The 22,964-nt window shown below is 38.3% G+C and overlaps 2 protein-coding genes and 1 pseudogene across 2 annotated transcripts; 2 read left to right on the top strand and 1 right to left on the bottom strand.

Annotated features, from left to right (window-relative positions):
- Positions 1-1,083: 1,083 nt before the first annotated feature.
- Positions 1,084-14,649, top strand: LOC117017644 (olfactory receptor 8B4-like). Its single transcript, XM_033098095.1, has 3 exons — positions 1,084-2,030; positions 4,912-4,918; positions 14,637-14,649. Exon 1 carries the CDS (start codon positions 1,099-1,101, stop codon positions 2,026-2,028), a length of 930 nt encoding a protein of 309 aa, XP_032953986.1. The 5' UTR covers positions 1,084-1,098; the 3' UTR covers positions 2,029-2,030; positions 4,912-4,918; positions 14,637-14,649.
- Positions 14,650-20,608: 5,959 nt separating this feature from the next.
- Positions 20,609-21,556, top strand: LOC117017585 (olfactory receptor 8B3-like). The gene has a single exon (XM_033097983.1). The coding sequence runs from the start codon at positions 20,615-20,617 to the stop codon at positions 21,554-21,556; it is 942 nt and encodes a 313-aa protein (XP_032953874.1). The 5' UTR covers positions 20,609-20,614.
- Positions 21,557-21,906: 350 nt separating this feature from the next.
- LOC117017584 (nascent polypeptide-associated complex subunit alpha-like) lies at positions 21,907-22,561 on the bottom strand (annotated as a pseudogene).
- Between the last annotated feature and the right edge of the window lie 403 nt (positions 22,562-22,964).

The following is a 22,964-nucleotide window of genomic DNA, read 5'->3' as shown; positions in this document are numbered from 1 at the left end:
CACAACCAAGAGGTTGGGGATGTATTGATCCCTCCCCTGTTCTCAACACTGACTTTGACGTGAGATGGAATGAAGGGGCTTAGAGGAGGAAGGTAGGATGTGCAGAGACAGTAGGGAACATATTGGCTTTCTCTCTGGGTGGGGAGGGAGAGGGCGCCGTATCTGGCTGGGAGGGGGAGGCAGAGAATGGGTGGTGACAATGGGGAGTATGAGAGCTCTCGGTACATCCTGAGGCAGTGGGCTTCAGGTTGTACTCCTGGCTCTTGAGGTGTCTTTCTGAGAGTCCTTGGGCAGCCAATTCAGGTATTCAATCTCCTCATCTCTCAAGAGGGGACAGAATTCTTGCTTTCCATGCTAATAAGCTCTAGCCGAGATTCAGGATCAACCTGGAGAGCTGAGATAGAGTCACAGACACACTGTCAATAGCTCAGTTGGGCGCAGAGATGAGAGAATGTTACTAAACCAAAGTCCACGTGCCCAATGCTTCACAAGGCCAAAGCTCAAAACCACAGGGTTTGGAGCAAAGAAAGGTTTATTGATCGAGAAGGTGCCAGCTGAGAAAATGGGAGACATAATGGTGCCTCAAATCATCTTGTTTGCTGACCTAGGTTAAGGGTTTTTAAGGGACTAGGGGGAACAGGTATGCAGAAGTGCTGGTGGGGCAAGTGTCAATCAGAGGACATTGGGACTTGGCTATTCACGGTAAAAGCGCGTTAACACTGGGTCTTCCAAGACAAGGGACCCTTGGCTTCTGAAAGCATTCCGGTGTTCAAGTTCCTGTCGTGTCCTGGTCCTTTGATTCCATGAGCAGGGAGGGGGACAAGACTTTGGCTCCAGGTGCAGCTGGAGACCAAAGTTCTCTCCTCTGCACACGCTTTGGCTGCATGACTTGTCGTTTTGATCTGTTGTTTCTGAAAAATAACTCAGCACCTCATCAAACAGGATAGAACCATTTTGAGCTGGTTCTGCAGTTACAAGAAGAAAGGCAAAAGGGACGGCATCCACGCACTGTCTCATCTCTTCCATCAGCCATGCTTGTGCCTATCATCAATTTGTGCATTTTATCCCTTGTTTCCACAGACAGCTCTCCAGAAGAGAATGACACTGAGAAACAGCTCCTCAGTAACTGAATTTATCCTTGCGGGATTATCAGAACAACCAAAGCTCCAGCTCCCCCTTTTCCTCCTGTTCTTAGGTATCTATGTGTTTACTGTGGTGGGCAACTTGGGCTTGATCACCTTAATTGGGCTGAACTCTAGCCTTCACACTCCAGTGTACTACTTCCTCTTCAACTTGTCTTTTATAGATCTCTGTTATTCTTGTGTCTTTACCCCCAAAATGCTGAATGATTTTGTGGCAGAAAATATCATCTCTTACGTGGGATGCATGACTCAACTATTTTTCTTCTGTTTCTTTGTCAATTCTGAGTGCTATGTGCTGGTATCAATGGCCTATGATCGCTATGTGGCTATCTGCAATCCTCTGCTGTACATGGTCACCATGTCCCCCCATGTCTGTTCTCTGCTGATGTTTGGTTCATATGTGGTGGGGTTTGCTGGGGCCATGGCCCACACGGGAAGAATGCTGACACTGACCTTCTGTAATTCCAACATCATCGACCATTATCTGTGTGAAGTTCTCCCCCTCTTGCAGCTCTCCTGCACCAGCACCCATGTCAATGAGCTGGTGTTTTTTATTGTTGTCGGAGTGGTCATCACAACAGCCAGTATCAGCATCTTCATTTCTTATGCTTTGATTCTCTCCAACATCCTCCGTATTCCTTCTGCTGAGGGTAGGTCCAAAGCCTTTAGCACATGTGGCTCCCACATAATTGCTGTTGCTCTGTTTTTTGGGTCAGGGGCATTCACCTATTTAACAACCTCTTTTCCTGGATCTATGGATCAGGGTAAATATGCCTCCGTCTTCTATACCAACGTGGTTCCCATGCTTAACCCTTTGATCTACAGCTTGAGGAATAAGGATGTTAAACTTGCCCTGGGTAAAACCCTGAAAAGAGTGCTTTTCTGATGGTGCTGTTTGTATCCATTAATTTCTGGGAAGCATCATAGTATCTTTTTATCTACAGGTGGGGGAATTTTCATCTTTCTTCTCAAGGAGCGTCTTCACTTAAAAAAACTGGAAATCTGTTGCCTTTACTCTTCTTTAAGATTATACTATTTTGTACTTCATAAATTATTTCATTGCATGCAATTTAGCATCTACTATGTGCTTGTTATTTACTGGAATCCATAGTAGTTCCAAAAGACGAATAAAACAGGTTTGTCCAAGCGACATTTCTGGCTGGGAGATGGGGCAGCTGGTGGTCTGAGGGTCCAAGAGAGTTAGTTTATTTTTTCTTCAGTTATGGGAGCAGCCTTACAAAGACCAAATGTAGATACCTTGAGCTAGGTAAGATAGTCTCTCAGTTCCTGGGAATATTGTTTGGCTAGGAAGATCATAAATCATCTTTTTCATATATATATATATATATATATATATATATATGTGTATATATATATATATACACACACACACACAAGTACACTCAAGACCTCACCCAAGAGTTCTTCACATGGTCTGAAATGTAAAGATAAAACAAAACTAAATATTTCATTTGCATATTTCAGAATTCGTAGGCCTTGGGCTAGTAACCATGGGGTAGGCAGTCTTGTAATTAGGCCAATTTCTTGGACACTGGATGCCAAAGAGGAACAAAGGAGACACTCCATGGAAGTTCATGATTGGTAACTGCTATCTTGCCCTGAAAATACTGTGTACATTATGGGGCATTTAGGAAAATTATTTTATTCTTTAAAGTAGATTTAAAATTTACTGTGTCTAAGAATGTGTGTGTGTGTGTGTGTGTTATAATTAACTATTAAAGAATCAGGAAGAAAGAGGAGCCATCTTACACTTTCCACTTACAGGGAGACTGGGCAGGGGTCCAGACTTCGAGTGCCAAAGACCACTCTGGACTACTCTGCTGCACATGTTGCTGCTCCATATTAAATAGGTCAGATTTTGAGGAATACACTCTCATTAGCTGCCCTGAGCTCAGGCAGGAAGGTGAACCGAGGGCCACGCCAACCCATGTGAAGATATGGGGGTGGAGACTCATGGTGTGGTCAGAAGAATGGGGCTCTCGCTGAGCAGAGGGTAGAACTTGGGGGGTCCTTGAGGAGACCCTCTGTAAGACTATTTGGTACTTTTCTTTTGGATATGGGGAGAGTCATATAAAGTACTGAGTCTATATATTTTGCTTTAATTATATTTCTCCAACTCTCCCATAAAATTGGATGGTTGCAAAGTGTGTGTTGGTATGAGAATCAAGGCAGCACAGAGGAGTGAGGCCTATCTCACGTTTGCCGCTCTGCTGATGTGGAAGTAACAACATCATACTGAGAAGAAAGGTAGTTCAAGTGTTCCAGGTCATGGCCAGAAGCAAGACGGACTAAGATGGAGCTGAGAGCAGCCAGAGAAGCACCCGCAGCGTGGAACTGACTAAGGAGGAGACATGAGACAAACCTTATTTTCTCCAAATATGCTATAAGGAGGATATTCTGCCTTCTAAAATATCCTGCTACAAGGAGGATATTCTACCTTCTTTGTGAAGAAGGTAGAAAACTCTGATACTTGGATTATGCCTAGATTATGATAATGATATAAAACATTTGCTGAGCATATCCTATATGTTTGGGCACTGTTTGAGTTGCCTTACATATATTAACTCATTAGAAGTGTGTTAATACCATACTGAACTACTACTAGTCAGTCCTCTGGGCCTAGCTGAGCTCTACCCTCCAGAGGGCTGTCTGTGTCTAGGCACGTGGGGATCTTGAGATATTAGGATTGAGTCAAGAATGAGGAAGGATAAGAGTAAATATACTTTGATACAGATAAAGGAAAAAACAATTACCCTTGGTATAAATGCGTTGGAACAAGGAATAAATCAGAACTACAAGTACATTAGTAGAAAGGAATAGTTATGAAATAAATGCGTTAAAGCTAAGAATAACTTTCCCTACATTCGTTGCACATTGGCATTGGGGTGAGTAGAGGTGAAAGCATAAATTTCACTTAATGAAACTGGCTTGGATCTTTGGGAAAGCCGTCCCTTTGTCACTGAAGATCGGAAAGGATAAAAAATCAGAGTCTTGGGTCTTGCAATAAACAGATAAGAGCCATTTATTGCTCCAACAGAAAATACAGCATTTTATAAATTCCAAAGACCTTCAGCTTTCTCACAAACCAAGGACAGGCCATCTTGCATATCCTTTTAGGATTGTGTTGAGGAATTGCTGGTTCTCAATGGTTAACAAATAGGAACAGGTTTGGGGACCTCTGCTTTACAGTAGCTGAGAGACATGATTTGATACTCTAAAGCGTCAGATGCCCTAACGTGAATCCCTCTGCCACAACGCCACAATTTTGTCACTTCATGACATCATGATATTTTGATTTTCAGCAAAGGAATTTTTTTTCTTTAGGAAGCATTCTTAAAGTTGGGGTTTGTCTGGCTTCAGTTCTTGGTCTACTTCTCTTCTCTCTTCCTGAAGCCTCTCTCCAGGTGTTGTCACTTCAACAACCATGTATTGATGGTGACTCCTAAATCCATAACCCTGGACTTCACCTATGATTATAGTCTATGATCAGTTGTAAATTAGAAATATAAAAGGATTATCCGCATTGATGTCCAAATAGCATTATGTATTGATTAGGTGGTCCAGTTTGGGAGTATAAGGAAGAATAAACAGTTCCTGATATCTATACATTGACCTATATTCTAAACAGTAGGAGAGCAGACATAAGGGATAGACACCAAGTAGAAGTGAGAGGCCAAGGAGAACTTCTGAGTGGAGATTGAGAGGGACAAGCCAGGTGCTGTCTTAAATTCTGTGGAGCAAATGGGAGGGTATCTGTGAGTATGACTCACTGCTGGCCCTCACCCTGTGTTAGAGAACCATACACCCTCTCTGCCCTCACACTTACATAAATAAAATCCATCATTTACTAATTGTTCATCTGCCAGTAACAGCAGTCTGACTGCAGTGGCTTAACCACATGAGGGTTTATTTTTCTCTGTCATAAAAGGCATCTTGAGGTAGGCATTCCAGGGCTGATCTGATAATGAGAGTCAGCAAGGACTCAGTCTCTTTCTTCTTTTCTCTTAGTAGTGACTTCATTCTCACAAACACGTCATGGTTTCCATATGGCTGCTAGAGTTCTTGTGTTTTTGTCCACACTTCAGGCAGCATGAAGACAAAGGGGTGAAGGAAGGCAAAGACCGCTTTATCTATTTAATGAGCGACTTCCGCTGACATTTCATTAGCTACCTCTACTTACAAGGGAGACTGGGAAACTTACTTAGCATTTAACTTCAGAACATGGCCATCCTGGAAAACAAATTAGGATTTTGTTCCTAATTAAGAAGGGGGGAATGGCTACTGGGTAGGCAGTTAGCAATCTCCACCAAAGAATAGACTGGGTTTCACTTGCTAAGAGGACGCAATTTAGAAGTGAGCACTTTCCATCCCTAATTTTGCTTTCATACTCGGTCCACTGTATGGGAGAAGGATCGGTAAATCTGACAGATAAGATTGAAAAAGACTAAGGAGTTGGTTATCGATGGAACTGTGCCCAGTGTCTCTTCATCACTGACCTGTTGGTCCTAAAGTAAGGCAAACAAACTCTTAGCAAGGACAAGCCAGATCTGTGCTATTTCATTTCCAACTTCTCCTCCTATCCCTTATTGGGTGAAGTTAGGGTCCAGGTTCTGGAAGAGAGGTTTGTGTCCTGACATAGTTCCCTCTTCAGCTTTGCTATTAATGAAGATGTGATGGCATTTTGGTCCTCTTCCAACTCCCTGTACTTGTTCTCACTAGTTAAAGCTCGTAGGGAAAGAAGAGGGAGTGATTAGTATTGCTATGACTCCCACGTGACGGTTATCTTTGCACTGTTAGCATAAGAAACGTCTGGTAACTGAAGCTCTCGTTTTCTTATGCTTTGAGATGCTCCCCCTTGATCTAAAGTGGTTTATTGGAAACTGGAGGGGAGGAAAAAAGTGTTTTTCCTCTATCTGTCTTAGGTTCATTGACTGGGGCCCTAAAAATTAGAATGACAAAAGACAAAAACAAACAGAAGTGTGTTAACACAGGCATAGCACATACATAGGGGAGGACTCAGCGATATGAATAACTCCAAGGGGTAGTTAGAACTTGGGCTTAAATAGCATCTTGACAGAGAACAATAAAATTATAGAGAAGTGCCAAGACAAAGAAAGGGTCTTGGAGCTCCTGGATGGCAAAATTGTGGGAAGGTGGAGCAAACTAATGGAAGATAAGGACTAATTATAAGATCTGTTATATAAATTATGCTGGTGAGGTTTCTCAGCTGAGAAGCGTGTAGAGTTGTATCCAGTGATTAATGTCCGTCATCCCTGAAAGAGAGGGGCAACACCTTTACCGATTTCTGTCTTGTTTTTAGGTGAACAGGGGAAGGACAGAGGGATTCTATCATACTAAAAAGCTTCATCAACCATCAACAAAATGAAAAGGCAATCTACTGAATGGGAAAAAAATATTTGCAAATCATATATCTTTAAAAAGACTAACCTTCAAAATATATAAAGAACACATACAACTCAATAGCAAAAAAAAAATCGGATTAAAAAATGGGCAGAAGATCTGAATACACATTTTTTCAAAAAAAAGACATACAGATGGCCAATTGGTACATGAAAAAATGTTCAAAATCATTAATATCAGGGGAATGCAAATCAAAACCACAATGAGATGTCACCTCCCACCGGTTAGAATGGCTGTCATCAAAAAGACAAGAAATAACAAGGGTTGGGGAGGATGTAGAGGAAAGGGAACCCTCATGCGCTGGTGGTGGGAATGTAAATTGGTGCAGCTGCTATAAAAAACAGTATGGAGGTTCCTCAAAAATTAACAATAGAGGGCCGGCCCAGTGGCTCAGGCGGTTAGAGCTCCATACTCCTAACTCCAAAGGCTGCCAGTTCGATTCCCACAGGGGCCAGTGGGCTCTCAACCACAAGGTTGCCAGTTCAATTCCTTGAGTCCTGCAAGGGATGGTGGGCAGCACCCCCTGCAATTAGCAACAGCAACTGGACCTGGAGCTGAGCTGCGCCCTCCACAACTAAGACTGAAAGGATAACAACTTGACTTGGAAAAAAAAGTCCTGGAAGTACCCACTGTTCCCCAATAAAGTTCTGTTCCCCTTCCCCAATAAAATCTTAAAAAAAAAAAAATTAACAATCGAACTACTACATGATCCAACTATTCCACTTTGGGTATTTATCCAACAAAATTGAAAACACTGACTCAAAAGATATGTGCACCCCCATATTCATTGCAGCATTATTTACAATAGCAAGATATGGAAACAATCTAAGTATCTATCAATAAAGAAAGAAAGACATTAAGGTATACATGTATATTTACAATGGAATATTATTCATTCATAAAAATAATGAAATTTTGCCACTTGTTACAACATTGATGAATCTCGAGAGCATTACGCTACCTGAAATAAGTCAGGTAGAGAAAGACAAATACTGTATGATCTCTCTTATATGTGGAATCTAAACACACACATACACAATGCTCATAGACATAGAGAACAGATTGGTGGTTGCTAGAGGCAGGGGTTGGGGGTAGGAGAATGCGTGAAAGGGGCAAATGGTAAAAAGAAAAAAAAATATTTGTGAAATAGCCAGAAGAACCTTTTGTTCTATCCTTAGATTTTCTTTATTTTTATCAAAAGAAGCATCATTAATTCAGACTTCCTGGAGGAATTTAGATGTAAAGAAATATCTGATTTATATAGACTAATTCTGTAAAACGTATTTTTATAACTTTGAAGTACACACAATGGTGAAAATCAAGCTAAGCTAGTAGAGGATCATAGAAGACCCGTTGCTTTATGAATGATTTAAGCTGCTTTGTACCTACAATTTAAGTTTTTCATCCTTTCAGCAAATGATTATTGAATGTTTCCTATGCCAGTTTTAATGATAACTGCCAATATGTAATTGTATAGAGGCAACGGTAAAGGAAAATACTGAAAGATTCTCTTTGAAGGTTTATTTGCTTAATTTCTAAGTATATCCTTTTTTAAAAAAATAGGTAATACCAATCAATGTACGTTTACTCTGCCCATGAATCATGACAGTTACGCCACTTGAGGTAGTGAGCTCTCACCGCATGCTCAAAAGTGTTAATGAGTGTTAAAAAGTGTTAATCTTGGTAAATCTAAAAAATACATGCATATATCAAGAGGGCATGTGAGAGTAAGAGAGGGTAAGAAAAGTTGTAGAGAGAGCACAAAAAAATAAAATAATGTAAATATGAAATGAAAAGCCATAACATAAAATATGATAGAATAAAGGAAACATATATAAATAAATGTAAATGTCCTACCCTCTCTACTAATTGGAAAAGAATCAAGCTGGATCATAAAGCAAAATATAAGTCCATGTTACATACAAAAACACATCTAAACTGACTCAGAAAGACTGGAAATAAAATGGTGGCCAAAGATATACCAAGTAAATGCAAACAAATAAACAAACAGCCAGAATGGAAATCAGGCCAAAAACTGTTAAATAAGAAAACTTGGTAATGGCATAGAGTACAATATACAATGTGCACGAGGTCTGACAATTAAATTTGCGAACTTGCCACCATGCGCTTATATTGGCAGCACTGTATAAATAGCTCAGTAAGGTTTCATAACCTTGGTATATCAGGGTCTCACAGCTGTGTTCGCGTGGACGTGTGGCAGTGTCTTGCTGAGTGACGTTCATTATTGTTGTGTGTTTTGGGGTGCAGTTGTGAGAATGTCTGAGCTTGAATTAAAGCAATGAACAAATATTAAATTTCTTGTTAAACTTGGCAAGAGTGGAAGTGAAATCAGGGACATGTTAGTCCAAGTTTATGGGGATAATACCATAAAGAGAATGGCAATGTACAAATGGATTAAACGTTTTTCTGAGGGGAGAGAATGTGTCACTGATGAAGAGCAGTGAGGACAGCCAGTAACAAGCAGAACTGATGAACACATTGCAAAAATTCATCGAATTGTGCATCAAAATCATTGGCTGACTGTGAGAAGCATAGCAGATCAAGTAAATATCAATAGAAAAATAGTTAGGAAAATCTTAACTGAAAATCTGGGCATGAGAAAGATGTGTGCAAAAATGGCTCCGAAAGAGCTCTTGCATCACGACAATGCACCAGTTCCCACAGCACTGTCTGTAAACAAATAACTGTGTTGGAACACCCTCCCTATTCACCTGATCTGGCCCCCAGTGACTTCTTTCTTTATCCAAAGATAAAGGAAATATTGAAAGGAAGACATTTTGATGACATGCAGGACATCAAGGCTAATACGGCTACAGCTCTGATGGCCATTCCAGAAAAAGAGTTCCAAAATTGCTTTAAAGGGTGGACTCAGCGCTGGCGTCAGTGCATAGCTTCCCAAGTGGAGTACTTTGAAGCTGAATGTCATGATATTCAGCAAAGAGGTATGTAGCACCTTTTCTATGATGAGTTCGTGAACTTAATTGTCTGACTTTGTATGTATTAATAATAGTTGTGATCAAATAGTGAAACATCAGGAACTATAAGAAATAAACACACTAGTTTAAAGAAATTTTATTTTATTTTATTTATTTTTTACTACAGTAGGAATAACCTTTATTGATTGCAACTGCAAGTGGAACAGGAAGAGATAGGACAGGTCCGGTTTTTGGGGTGGCTTCATAGACTTCGTCACAGCCCTCTGAAGGAAATTTTAAATCACCTTTCTCAGACTATGATAAAACAAGTTTACAAAAACCGAGAAAGAAAAATGGTATAGAAAATCCTATGTCTAAATAAGATAATCAGTTAGATAAATCTAATTTATATATATATAATTTACATTATTATAAATGTAATATATGTGTGTATATGTATGTACATGCATATGTGTATGTAGCGCTGTGTCCTGGAAATTATAAATACACCTCCTTATGAAGATTTCAAGACAGTCACGTAAATTGAATAAATATTAGGTCACAAAAGCAAACCTCAATAAATTTCATATATTAGAAATAGTACAGACAATATTCTCTGATCATTGTGCAATAAATCTAAAACTTAATAACCAAGCAGAAAACAAAAATCCCTCATTGCCTAGATATTAAAAACTCTCTTTCAAGCTACATGTAGGTGAAAGAAAAAATGCAAAACTGTAAACTATCTAGAAAATGGATATGAAAACGCAACATGTCACAATATATGGAATATGTGTACAGCTAAAGCAGAAAAATAACTCATAACTTTAATTATTGTATCAATAAGCAGAACAATTAAAATAAATGAAGTAAGCACTTAATAGGTCAGGGAAAGGAACATAATAAAATCAACTAAGTGAAAATAGAAGGTAGGAATTAAAAAGTTAAAATCAGAAATTATTGAATTAGACAACAGAAAATAGAATTAATAAATAGTTCAACAGCTGGTTCTTTGCAAATCTGATAAAAATAAATCAATAGCGCCGACCTGGTGGCTCAGGCGGTTGGAGCTCCGTGCTCCTAATGCCAAAGGCTGCCCAGTCGATTCCCTCATGGGCCAGTGGGCTCTCAACCACAAGGTTGCTGGTTCGACTCCCGCAAGGGATGGTGGGCTGTGCCCCCTGCAACTAACAATGGCAACTGGACCTGGAGATGAGCTGCGCCCTCCACAACTAAGATTGAAAGGACAACAACTTGACTTGGAAAAAGTCCTGGAAGTATACACTGTTTCCCAGTAAAGACCTGTTCCCCTTCCTCAATAAAATCTTTAAAATAAATAAATAAATAAATAAATAAATAAATAAATAAATAAATAAATAAATAAAATCAACGCTATTCTAAATTCAGAGGAAAAAGAGGGAGAACAAGTACTAAAATTAACAAATACTGATTATGATAGAATAAAGGAAGCAGAAATAGAGGAAATAAGTTCAGCTCTATTGAAATAAATTAAAAAGCCTGGATGAAGTAGACCATTTTCTAAGAAAAAGTAATTTAACAAAACTAATCCTGGAACATAATAGAAAATTTAGAGAATCCAATTACATACAATAAATGAAATTGTCAAAGAGTTACATTGCAAGAACTACCAGTCCCAAACAGTTTCACAGAAGAATTCTACCAAAGAACAAATAATTCCATTATTATTTAAGCTGATCTAAAGCCTAGAAAAAGAAGAAAAACTCCAAAATTTTTTATGAGATGAGCATAACTTTGATGCCATAATCTGACAAGATCACATACAAAAAAAAATGAAGCTACAGACCAATCTCATTTTTTAATATTAACACAAAAATCCTAAATAAAGTATTAGCCAATAGTTCAACAGCAGAAAAAAATTATAATTCATTATATCTAAGTACCTTTATCCATCGATGCATAGATGGTTCAACATTAGGAAATGTAGTAATATAATTTATCTATTAATAAAGCAGAGAAGAAAAATCATGTTATCATTTCATAGATGCTGAGAGGATATTTATTAAAATTCATCCTACAATCTTAATTAAATTCACCTCACAAAATAGGACTTGATAGAGCCAATTCGAAGTTTGGCTCTCTCTCTTTCACTTTCTCTCTCTCAAGCTAGAACTAAAAACCCTATTGGCTCTATTCTGTTTACTTTTATTTCTAGCAATATATGGTGTTCATCAAACTACCTGCCCTCTTTGGAGAAAATTCACAGGGACATTTCACTTGTCAAATTTCTTTCTTGGTGCTGAGTAACTCATACTATATTAAGTAAAATGTAACATTTTCACTGTCTTGATCATTTGTATTTATAGCTCCTTTTATTTTGTAACCATTTACAAGTTCTGGACAAATATTCTGAGCTCCATAGTTGTAAGAACAAAAAACACAGCATATTGTCCTTAGCTAAGGACAAAGGACTATGGGTAACATGAAGTATATTGTTGTGCAAATACAGTTCCCTAGTGCGAGTAAAGACATTTTATTCCCCTTTGAAAAAGGAAAGAAATGCAGCAGAGAAACTTTGAGAAGTGAATTGAATACCTTCCCATATAACTAGACGTGTCTTTAGCTTTTTAGAAGGTAGAAATAATGTGTATTTTCCTGGCTATCATCTTTTACAGAGTAGTAAACTGAGTTTCAGAGTTAAAGAATTTGCTGAAAGCCACCAGAATGTGGCGGATCCTATTTTTAAACCCCACTTTATCTGGCTCCAACTCCCGTGTTTTTGTCCTTGTTTGTTTGTTTGTTTGTTTGTTGCACAAATACACATTGCCTTCTACAAAGGAATAGAAAGAAATAGGAATATGAAATAGAGAAAAATAAGATGAGAGAAAAACATGAAAATTTGGAGAATTTGTTGTTAATCAACATGGAAGAGAGTGTAGCCCCCGCGTTGGTGTCCTAAATCCCCATGAGTGACATCTAACCTGCATTGGTTTAGATTCCAAAGTGTCACCGGTCTGTCGTCCAAAAGACACTAATGATTCTCAATACTCAAACTATGTCACGAGCTATGCTTGTTTACAGAACGGAAAAGGATTGCCGAGAGCAAAGACAGAGGTGGCAACAGGGCACCGTGTGCAAAAAAGACCGAGTGCAACAGAAGGATCACTACCAGCCAGAAAGAATTCCATCACGCCACACCACAGCCTATAAATACAGACGGCTCCTCCCAGTCGGGAAGACGGTGCCTCTCACCTCTCTCCATTCCCAGATCAAAGAATACAGTCTCTGTTCTGCTGTACCGAACTCATTCCCTTTCAGTTGGTGCGAACGAACGACACTTGAGCAGAAGGAACTTGATTTGGGTCCCTGACCCAGAAGGGTCCTTAACAAAAGTGAACATTTGCACATACTGTATTCTTAAAAAGTTTAACTCTAGGGCAGGATGAAGAAAGTCAGCTACAAAGGAACATTTAACCTTGGTTTGTTTTCAACAAGATTGGGGGAATGGACCAAGCTCACTCTGGGAATGTGTCAGAATCTTCAGGGATATCACGTATAGTTAAAAAACATTTAGTGTCATATAATTTTGTCTATTGAAAGTAAAATAAGTACAAATAATTTCATAATGCAATTTAATGATATAAAATATTCTGGCCAAAATACACAAAATATAGAATTTATCTTCTTGGCACCATTTATTCTAAAGGGTGGCAAATAAAGCTATTCTTTGGGGTGTGCATCAGAATCTTGGGGATTCGTAAAATTTAATTTTCATCAAATGGCTTTAAGACTGTTAAAAACATTGTTTTTTGGAATAAATTTAGACCATAGCCTATATTGGTACGCATTTAAAATTAGAGATCATTAAAAATTTAATTATGTTCATAACACTTTCTATAAACATCTATTATGTAATAATTAATTTATCAAATCTTTCATTCACTCGATAACTGTTTGTGTACTCCTATTATATGCCAGGTGTTGGGGATAGAGCAATAAACAAAAGAATGAAAATACTTGAGCTAACATTCTAGTGATTTATTATATTGATGTCATTTGTTTGTATTTGTGTATATTATTTATGTTGTGATTGACATGTTTTATCCATGCTTCCTTCATTACACAACACAATAAGTGCCCATATTGCTGAATATATTCAACCTATTTAATTTGAGTTTTTCTCTGAAACACACCTTTTAAAAAAGCTTATGTTTTAATAATGAGTTGAAATTTTTATGTAAGAAGTTATATAAAATCCATGGCTATATATTTTAGGGGCCTAAGAAAGATGTGCAATGCAGTCTTAAGCAAAATTTATTTTATTTTATTTTATTTTTTGGTTTAAATTATGTTACTGAGTCACCAGCACAACCTGGTGGCTGCTTAGGTGAACTGCTTGCTCAAATTTCTGTTGCGAGTGTGTGTCCATTCTTGCATTGGCCTGGCATTTTTCTTTTTTAATCATCATATTAAGAATTTTAATCATATTAATACTTATTGCAATTAAAATTTACACAACTTCTTTTAAAACAAAAATAGGTTTTTAAAATACTGGTCATGTAATAACAATGTGTGAAGAGAAGCTTCATCTCCCCCCAAAGATAATTTCTACAGGACAAGAAGAGAATTATGCACTTTTTAATTATAGCCCAGCTCCTCCAGAGGAGCTTAACATTTTGTAAAATAAAAGCAATTATTGTCTTACTTCTCTGCAACATTTTAAAGGGTTTGTGGGTTTCCCAAGTGGTTGATGCCCACTTAGTAGAGTCTGAGAAAAGTGTTTTTGTCAGACCCATGATGTCTGAGGAGCTGGAGATGGCCCTTCCTCCGAGTGACCGTGGCTGGAAACATCTGAGCAAAGCTGAATGATTACCTGTCAGAGATGTGTTAAAAGGCATTTCCCCAGGGATGGGGGTGGTTGCCCTGGCAGCCCTCTGACTCTAAGATTTTCAAACCACTAATGATTCATTAAAATAGATATTACGTTGGTGCAAAAGTAATTTTGAGTAAAAAGAATAAAAATAATTGCAAAAACAGCTTGTGCTTTCACAAACTGATGGAGGAATTCAGATCCTGTAAAATTCCCTTAAGAATTTCTGGTAGTCTCCAGAAGGATCTGGTTGTGCTCAGGAACCAGTCATCTCACTGGCCGCACACTAGAGGCTTCCACTGAACCTCTCCTGCAACCTCCACTTCCCCCTAAGTCGGAGGATACACTGCCCTGCAGAGAAGTGCGTGGGCCCCTGAATTTCTGTCAGATTTGCCTGCTGCCCTCTCTCACCAGAACTCAGAGAGCAGTCCATGGGAGTACAGACACATTCTCTGAGGCTCTGTTACCAGCTCCTGACACAGAGTTTCAGTTCTTCAGTCCTTCATTTGCCACCTCCCACACTCATGCCGCTTTCTAGATTCTGGCCACTTCCATTGCTTTTTTCATTGCATTTCTTTTTCATATATCCATGTAAGAAGCATTGAAAAGATCACCTACGATGTACCAGGCCCAGCATTTGACACTGGGGATCCAGAAATGAACTATGCAGATATTGTCCCAGTTTTCATGGAGTATTCATCCAACAAATACAGATGGACACGAAACAGATCATCTCACCATGAATTAATGAAGCCCACCATTTCACCAGAATTTATGAATCTCCTTTGCGCTTATCTGGACTCCTGTTAGTAAGTTGTTGACTAACTTTGGTAATAATACATCTTTACTGAGTTTCACATGAAAGTGTAGACTTAAATCTAAACAACAGCCAACAAGAATAAAAGTCCATGTGAATCACAGATTAAAAACATTCTTCATACCATGGTGAAAATCATGCGTACGTATACGAGGTCTGACAATTAAGGTCACAAAATTATTGCAACAATGTTGCTAATCCTTTTTGATATCAGAGGGATTGTTCATTATGTATTTGTACCAACCGGACGAACAGTTAACCAAGTTACTATTTGGAAGTGCTGAAAAAACTGAGTGAAAAAGTTAGACCTGAACTTTTCTCCAACAATTCATGGCTCTTACATCACGACAATGCATCAACTCACACAGCACTGTCTGTGAGGGAGTTTTTAGCCAGTAAACAAATAACTGTATTGGAACACCCTCCCTACTCACCTGATCTGGCCCCAATGACTTCTTTCTTTATCTGTAAAAAAAGGAAATACGTATTGAAATATGACATTCAGGACATCGAGGGTAATATGACAACGAGTCTGGTGGCCATTTCAGAAAACGTTCCAAAATTGCTTTAAACGGTGGACTAGGCGCTGGCATTGGTGCATAGCTTCCCAAGGGGAGTACTTTGAAGGTGACTGTAGTGATATTCAGCAATGAGGTATGTAGCACTTTTTCAGGATGAGTTCATGACCTTAATTGTCTGACCTTGTATATTTGTGTATATGTATGTATGCATGTATTATTGTTTCCAAGTTCTGTATATATGCTGTTCTTTCCAGAACACTCCCTCCCTACCATGCTTCCACACTTCCAACTTGACAATACACATTTCTCATTTTGTTCAGTTAACTCATTTCCTTCTTCTGTTTCCCATTTAAATATTACTTTCTCTAGTAAGTCCCCCAGCCTCTTAAACCAATCTCATGTGCCTGGGTACCAATATCTCTATTATATCACTGTGAGTAGAAAATTGCTTATCAGACTCTACCATGGACTTTTAATTTTTTCATGACAAGGCTAAGTGAAATAATTCAGACTGAGAAAGACAAATACCACATGATCTCACTTATATGTAGAATCTAAAGAACAGAATAAATGAACAAACAAAACAGAAATAAATTCATAGATACAGAAAACGAACTGATGGTTGTTAGATGGGAGGGGTTTGTGGGGTGGGTGAGAAAGGTGAAGGGATTAGGAAGTACAAATCGGTAGTCACAAAATAGTCACAGGGATGTGAAATGCAGTACAGGGAATACAATTAAGTTCAAGAACTCATCCTAGATAAAGTGCTACATATCTCATTGCTGAATATCCCTACGGTCACTTTCAAAGTACTCCCCTTGGGAAGCTATTCACTGACACCATCACCTAGTCCAGTAGAAATTTTGTATGTGATCAAAGCTAACACCTTAAATAGGATGTAGTATCTATAAGATATTTTATCTAAGTCTAATGGTAACCACAAAGCAAAATCTTACAGTAGATACAAAGAGATAAAGAGATGGGAATCAAAGCATACCACCATGCAAAATCATCATTACAGCAAGGAACTCAGAAAAAGAAGAAGAAAGAACAAGGTACTACAAAACAGGAGAAAGGAGTTAAAATGGCATTATTAAGTCTTACCTATCAATAATTGCTTTAAATGCAAATGCTTTAAATGCTCAAATCAAAAGGCATACAGTGGTTGAATGGATAAAAAAAACAAAAAGACCAACTATATGCTGCCTACACCAGACTTACTTCAACCTTAAGGGTGCACATAGACTGAAAGCAAAGGGAAGGGAAAAGATACTCCATACATTCAAGAGTAAACCAAAACCCAGCAGAGATAACTATACTTACATCAGATCAACTAGACTTTAACTCAACAGTTGTTACAAGAGCTGAAGAAAGTAGTGATATAATGATGATGATATAATGATGAAGAGGAGACGTTACACCTGATGTCACAGAAAAACAAAAGATCATAAGAAACTGCTATGAACAATTACACCCCAACAAACTGGAAAACCTAGAAGAAATGGATGAATTCCTAGAAACATAGAACCTACTAAGACTGAATTGTGAAGAAAACGACAATCTGAACAAACCAATAATGAGTAAGGAGATTGAATCAATTATGAAAAAACTCCCACAAAAGCAAAACCAAAAACCAGATGGTTTCACTGGTGAATTCTACCAAACATTTAAGAAAGAATTAATACCAAACCTTCTTAAACTCTTCCAAAACCTGAAGACAGGAAACACTCTCAAATACATTTTACGAGACCAGAATTACCCTCACTCTCTTTTCAGGTAGGACCGCTACAAGAAAGAAAGCCACAGGCCAATATCTCTGACGACTAGAAATGCAAAAACTCTCCACAAAATTCTAGCAAACTGAATTCAACAGCACATTAAAGGATCATATACTGTGATTAAGTGGGATTTAAAAGTGGGATGCAAAGATTGTTTAACAAATACCAACCAATAAATATGATACAGCAGATTAATAGAATGCAAGAAAAAATCATATTATCATATCAAGAGATACAGAAAAAGCATCTGACAAATTTCAATATTCTTTCATGATTAAAAACAGGACAGAGTATGGGTTGCAAAGGGTTATAAAGGAATTTTGGGGTGACGGAAATGCTGTATAACTTGATTACAGTGGTGGTTATACAACTGTATTATTTTTTCAAAATCATTGAACAGTCATCTTAAAAAGACTACATTTTAAGGTGGGCAAATTATACTACAGTGAAACTGATTAATAAAAGAAAATTGCAGGAAGAACCAGTTTTAACTATGATCTTTTACGCTCTGCCTCTGACACATTTTCCATTAATTAAAATAAATTTAGGTTTGTGTCAATACAAGAACCCAGTAATTTTTAATTCCTACAGAGGTTGAATAAATCGGTGTTATGAAAAAGGAATACTACTCAGCAATTAAAGGAACACAACATTGACAAGTGTAAAAATTTGGATGGACTTAAGGGCAACATGCTTTGTGGAAAAAGAGGATCTCAGAAGTTATATATTGTATGATTTCATTTATTGTCCTCCAAATAATTCAATTATAGAGATGGAGAAAAGGCTAGTAGTGGTTGCCAGAAGACAGAGATGAAGGTGGAAGCGGATGGCGGTGACTACAAAGGGGTAATACTGGGGAGTTCACTTACGGTGGTGGAGCAGGTCTGTGTCTTCACTGTGATAGTGGTTACGTGAATCCACACGGGATCAAATTGCATAGATCTACACACACAAACACACACACACACACACACACACACGCACGACACAAACACCCGGTGCATGTAAACTGATGAAAGCTGAATAACATCTGTATTCCTCTAGTCTAGTTAACATTATTATACCAATGTCAATGTCTAGGCTTTGCTATTGTCCTACAGTTGTGCAAGATGTCACCATGGTAAGAAGCTGATGAATTTCAAGAGAATCTATGCATTATTTTAGCAATTTCCTGTGACCCTATAATAATTTAAAATGTTAAATAAATAGATGCCTTCTCTGAAGCAGGATCAGAAGTTAATACATACGTGGGAATACTACAGTTGTACTTTCTTGAAGTGGAAACCTACGAACAGTAATTTTTATTATAGATTTGATTTTAACCTATTAAAAGCAAAGACATGCTGAGTTCGAAGAACCCAAGGTAATTAAATTTCTATTAAATAATGGATCGTTCTTATATTAAATAACATATTATTAAACAATAATCTCTGAAATGAATTAAAAAGATCCTTGTGTTGGTCTCTATAAAATTTTCATAAACACTGATTATTTAAAGGGTCTCACCTATTTTAAAAGGGCATAATAAATAAACTTTACTCTGAGGTTCATAAATCCTCATGAACCGAAATCCTTAAAACTAGTACGTTACTTAGAATTATAATTAGTGAAATTTTCAATAACAATTATTTGCACCTTTTTAGAGGACAACAGAGAATTCTGTCTCCTACGCCCTGGAACTGTATAATCTCTGATGGGAAATTATCATTTACTATCACAATTAAAGTATAAGCACAGGCACCAGTTTCTTCCCTGAAGAGCTTGTCATGATGGGGATGTCCTAGGGGAGACCTACGCCTGGATTTCTCGTGGGGTCCGACAGAATTATAAGCCTTAAGCGAATGCCGTATGTTCTATGAAAAGGTGGCTCGGAGGTCGGTGTGGTTTCCTTTCACACTCTCTTTGTAAAGGTACAACTGGAAGTTTGATCTACACCTCAGAATGACCCTTGGAACATTCAGACGTTGAAATCTATGCTGTGACTCTTTTGCTAGCAGAAGAAGATTCTATGACTACATCGGCTCAGCTTTGTTATTGGAAAAGCCAGCTTTTCTTCAGGGACAGTGGAGGTGAAACATGTATAAAGGGTCAGCACTGAGTTCTGCTAATGGAAGGAGAATGAGTTAATCAGGTGTCTATTTTTTTTCTCACTGTCTCTGTTGCTGCGAAATGAGGGAACATATTTATGTTGAATAATAAGAAACTCAAACTAGGGAACCCTGGAACACTGCCAGCATTATTCTCAGCATCCCTTCTCTGTGTGAGGTTCACCTCAGTCCAGGAGCACGCGCTATAGCAGTTCCAAGTGATACGTTCAAATTACAGCAACATCAGAGGAAGAAGAGACTTTTCTCTTTCTTAAGGAAAAAATTGAATTCAAACACACTACATATATAGAAGAGTTACATGTTATGTGTATACATATTGATACATTTTTACAAACTTTACAGCTAATTTAATCAGCACAATTATGTTTCTCTTTCATGCTCTCCTACAAAACCAAGGAAAGCATATTCACCTTCCTGTCTTCCTTCTCCATCCAGCTAGGATGGAACAGAGGAGGAAAAATGTGTAGAAACATGCGATTGTACACTTAATTATCAAACTATAAGTTACCAAGGCTCTCCTCAATACCTGTTATCAATTAGAAACGTCATGGATTCTAGTAGTAAAGTATCTGGGAACCCTATAGACCATGAGAGACTTCCTTCTAGGACACAGAATACCCGTATGGTCACTGCCCTAGAGGAATTCTTCTTTGTTGATGGTCATAACAGGGGACCTGAGGTATCTAGTAGGGTACGGCAAACATAAGTAGGACTAAGAAGTGAAGTTTCGGATGAATGAGAGGGAGAGGTGGGGGACACATCCCCACTACAGAAGGTCATCAGCTACTCCATTCTTTTGTCTTCTAGTAAAGACAGCATAGCTGTTTGTTCCCATGCACACAAAAGACATAGTGCTGTAAATATTGAGGGATGTGTGTGGCAGTACATTCAGACACTTAGGAGGGTCTTAGTTGATTTCAGCCAGTCTGAGTCTCCTTCTCATGAAAGAGTTTGCAAAGAGAGTGCTGGTTTCGCTATTAATGGAATTTTCATTTGTTTTCACAGATTTCCGAAGTTGAGAATGCTGGCTAGAAACGACTCCTTAGTTACCGAATTTATCCTTGCTGGATTGACAGACCATCCAGAGCTCCAGCAACCACTCTTTTACCTGTTTTTAATGACCTACATCGTCACCACGGTGGGCAACCTTGGCTTGATCATGCTTATTGGTCTAAACTCTCACCTGCACACCCCCATGTACTATTTCCTCTTCAACCTATCCTTCATTGACCTGTGTTATGCTTCTGTTTTCACCCCCAAGATGCTGATAAACTTTGTATCAAGGAAGAATATCATCTCCTACGTCAGCTGCATGACTCAGCTGTTTTTCTTTCTCTTTTTTGTCATCTCAGAGTGCTACATGTTGACTTCAATGGCCTATGATCGCTATGTCGCCATCTGCAATCCATTACTTTATAAAGTCACCATGTCCCATCAGGCCTGTTCCATGCTAACTTTTGCTGCCTATATGATGGGATGTGCTGGAGCCACCGCTCACACTGGGTGCATGCTTAGACTAACCTTCTGCAACGTCAACGTCATCAACCATTACTTGTGTGACATCCTCCCTCTTCTCCAGCTCTCGTGCTCCAGCACTTACGTCAATGAAGTAGTAGTTCTCATTGTCGTGGGCATTAATATCACAGTCCCCTGTGTTACTATCCTAATTTCTTACGTCTTCATCCTCACTACCATTCTTCATATCAAATCCACTCAAGGACGATCAAAAGCTTTCAGTACCTGTAGCTCCCACGTCATTGCTATTTCTCTCTTTTTTGGGTCAGCAGCATCCATGTATCTTAACTATTCTTCTGGATCTGTGGACCTGGGAAAAATTTCTTCTGTTGTCTATACTAACGTGATACCCATGCTCAATCCCTTGATCTACAGTTTGAGGAACAAGGATATCAAAGTTACACTGAGGAAAGCCCTGTTTAAAATCCAGGAAAGAAACATGTTTTAATTAGAAGTGACAATCATGTAACATTTTTAAATTTAATGTGTATTGTTGTTTTTCAAAAACAGATTTTGTTTATAACCCTGTTGCTTCGACTTATTATATCATGTGGTTTAATAGAGTTATTTCCTTACAGCTGATCTTGTCTCATTTTTGCTTCCATATCTCTTGAATCTTGTACCATTTACTTAATAAGTAAGAAAATGTTTATAAATGGAACAAATAAGCTGACCTTTCTTTATCATATTCATCCTTCGAGAAGCTGTAACTTTGTTAATAACAGAAACAGTACACATTTCAAACCAAGCTGCCATTATTCTTTGGAAATACCAAAAAAAGTCCTCGTTTTTAGATGGTTACATCGTTAATTCCATAATAGCATTTACAATGTATTACTTACTGTTGTTCTCGAAAGTTCCGACGGCCTTTGCTCTTGATACATTTGCTTGTGACTTGACCAATTCTATGTCCTTACCTTCCACACCAGTTTCATCAACCTCTTCCTCTTCACTCTCCTCTTGTACAGCTGGAGTCTGTGTGTTTTCTTCAAGGTATGAGACAGCTTCACCTTGAACTTTGAATTTCTCAGCAGCTGCCAGCTGTGCTTGCTGAGATAAATCCTCGATCTTGGCTTCCCAAAAAACTATGCAGATATCTGAAGCTAGGCTCTTGTAGACATCCAGTTTTGTGATCACAAAAAGGATATTCTTAGATTTCCCGATAGTGACCCGATAACAACCCCTGTCATCTGTCCAAGATCCAGTTTGAAGATAGCCTTCCATATCTTTTTTTCCCTCTGGCTCTGTTTTGCTTTACTGACTAGTTCTTCATGGATTTTAGCTGCTGCGTTGCTGCCAGCTGGGCTTGTTGTGTGGTTGCCTGTGTGGAATCCTGTTCCTTGAGCTCTGGTGCAGTTTTATCACTGTCAGATTCTGTTCCAGATCCTGTCTCAGCCTGGGGAGGTGGCAACCCCCTCTGTAGCAGGGACAGTTGTGTGGCTTCATCTGGCATTTTGTGCCAGGAATGTGGAACCAAGATGGGGGCAGAAAGTAATGCTGACCCTTTTCCCCCCATTATTCTTTCATACTCCTTCTGTCTTCTGGGCTAACCCTAATCTAGACAAATATGGTGAATTTTATAAAGCACAGAAAGTTAAATTTACAGCTCGCTCACATAAACACAGAAATGCCAAATACCAGAATATCATTTTGATTCTTATTAATATTATTGCCAGTATAGGCAATAGGATCCAGTGCAATGTCTGCATTACAAACTGTCTTCATAGTTTAAAGTATAATGAAATCTCCCTGATCTCTTCACTTTGTTGTATTTTTCTTACCAACTTTCTTTTTATATTCTGTTCTTTCTTGTTACCTTTGAGAATGGCTAAATCTGTACCACCTGTTTTGAGCGC

Source organism: Rhinolophus ferrumequinum, chromosome 25 (genome assembly GCF_004115265.2).
Source record: "Rhinolophus ferrumequinum isolate MPI-CBG mRhiFer1 chromosome 25, mRhiFer1_v1.p, whole genome shotgun sequence".
Classification (NCBI taxonomy): domain Eukaryota; kingdom Metazoa; phylum Chordata; class Mammalia; order Chiroptera; family Rhinolophidae; genus Rhinolophus; species Rhinolophus ferrumequinum.
The sequence above is the reverse complement of the archived record's forward strand: the minus strand, read 5'-3'. Positions and strand labels throughout refer to the sequence as shown.

Excerpts from the sequence above, each read along its gene's own strand:
- LOC117017644 (XM_033098095.1), top strand. The coding sequence starts at position 1,099 with ATGACACTGAGAAACAGCTCCTCAGTAACTGAATTTATCCTTGCGGGA.
- LOC117017585 (XM_033097983.1), top strand. The coding sequence starts at position 20,615 with ATGCTGGCTAGAAACGACTCCTTAGTTACCGAATTTATCCTTGCTGGA.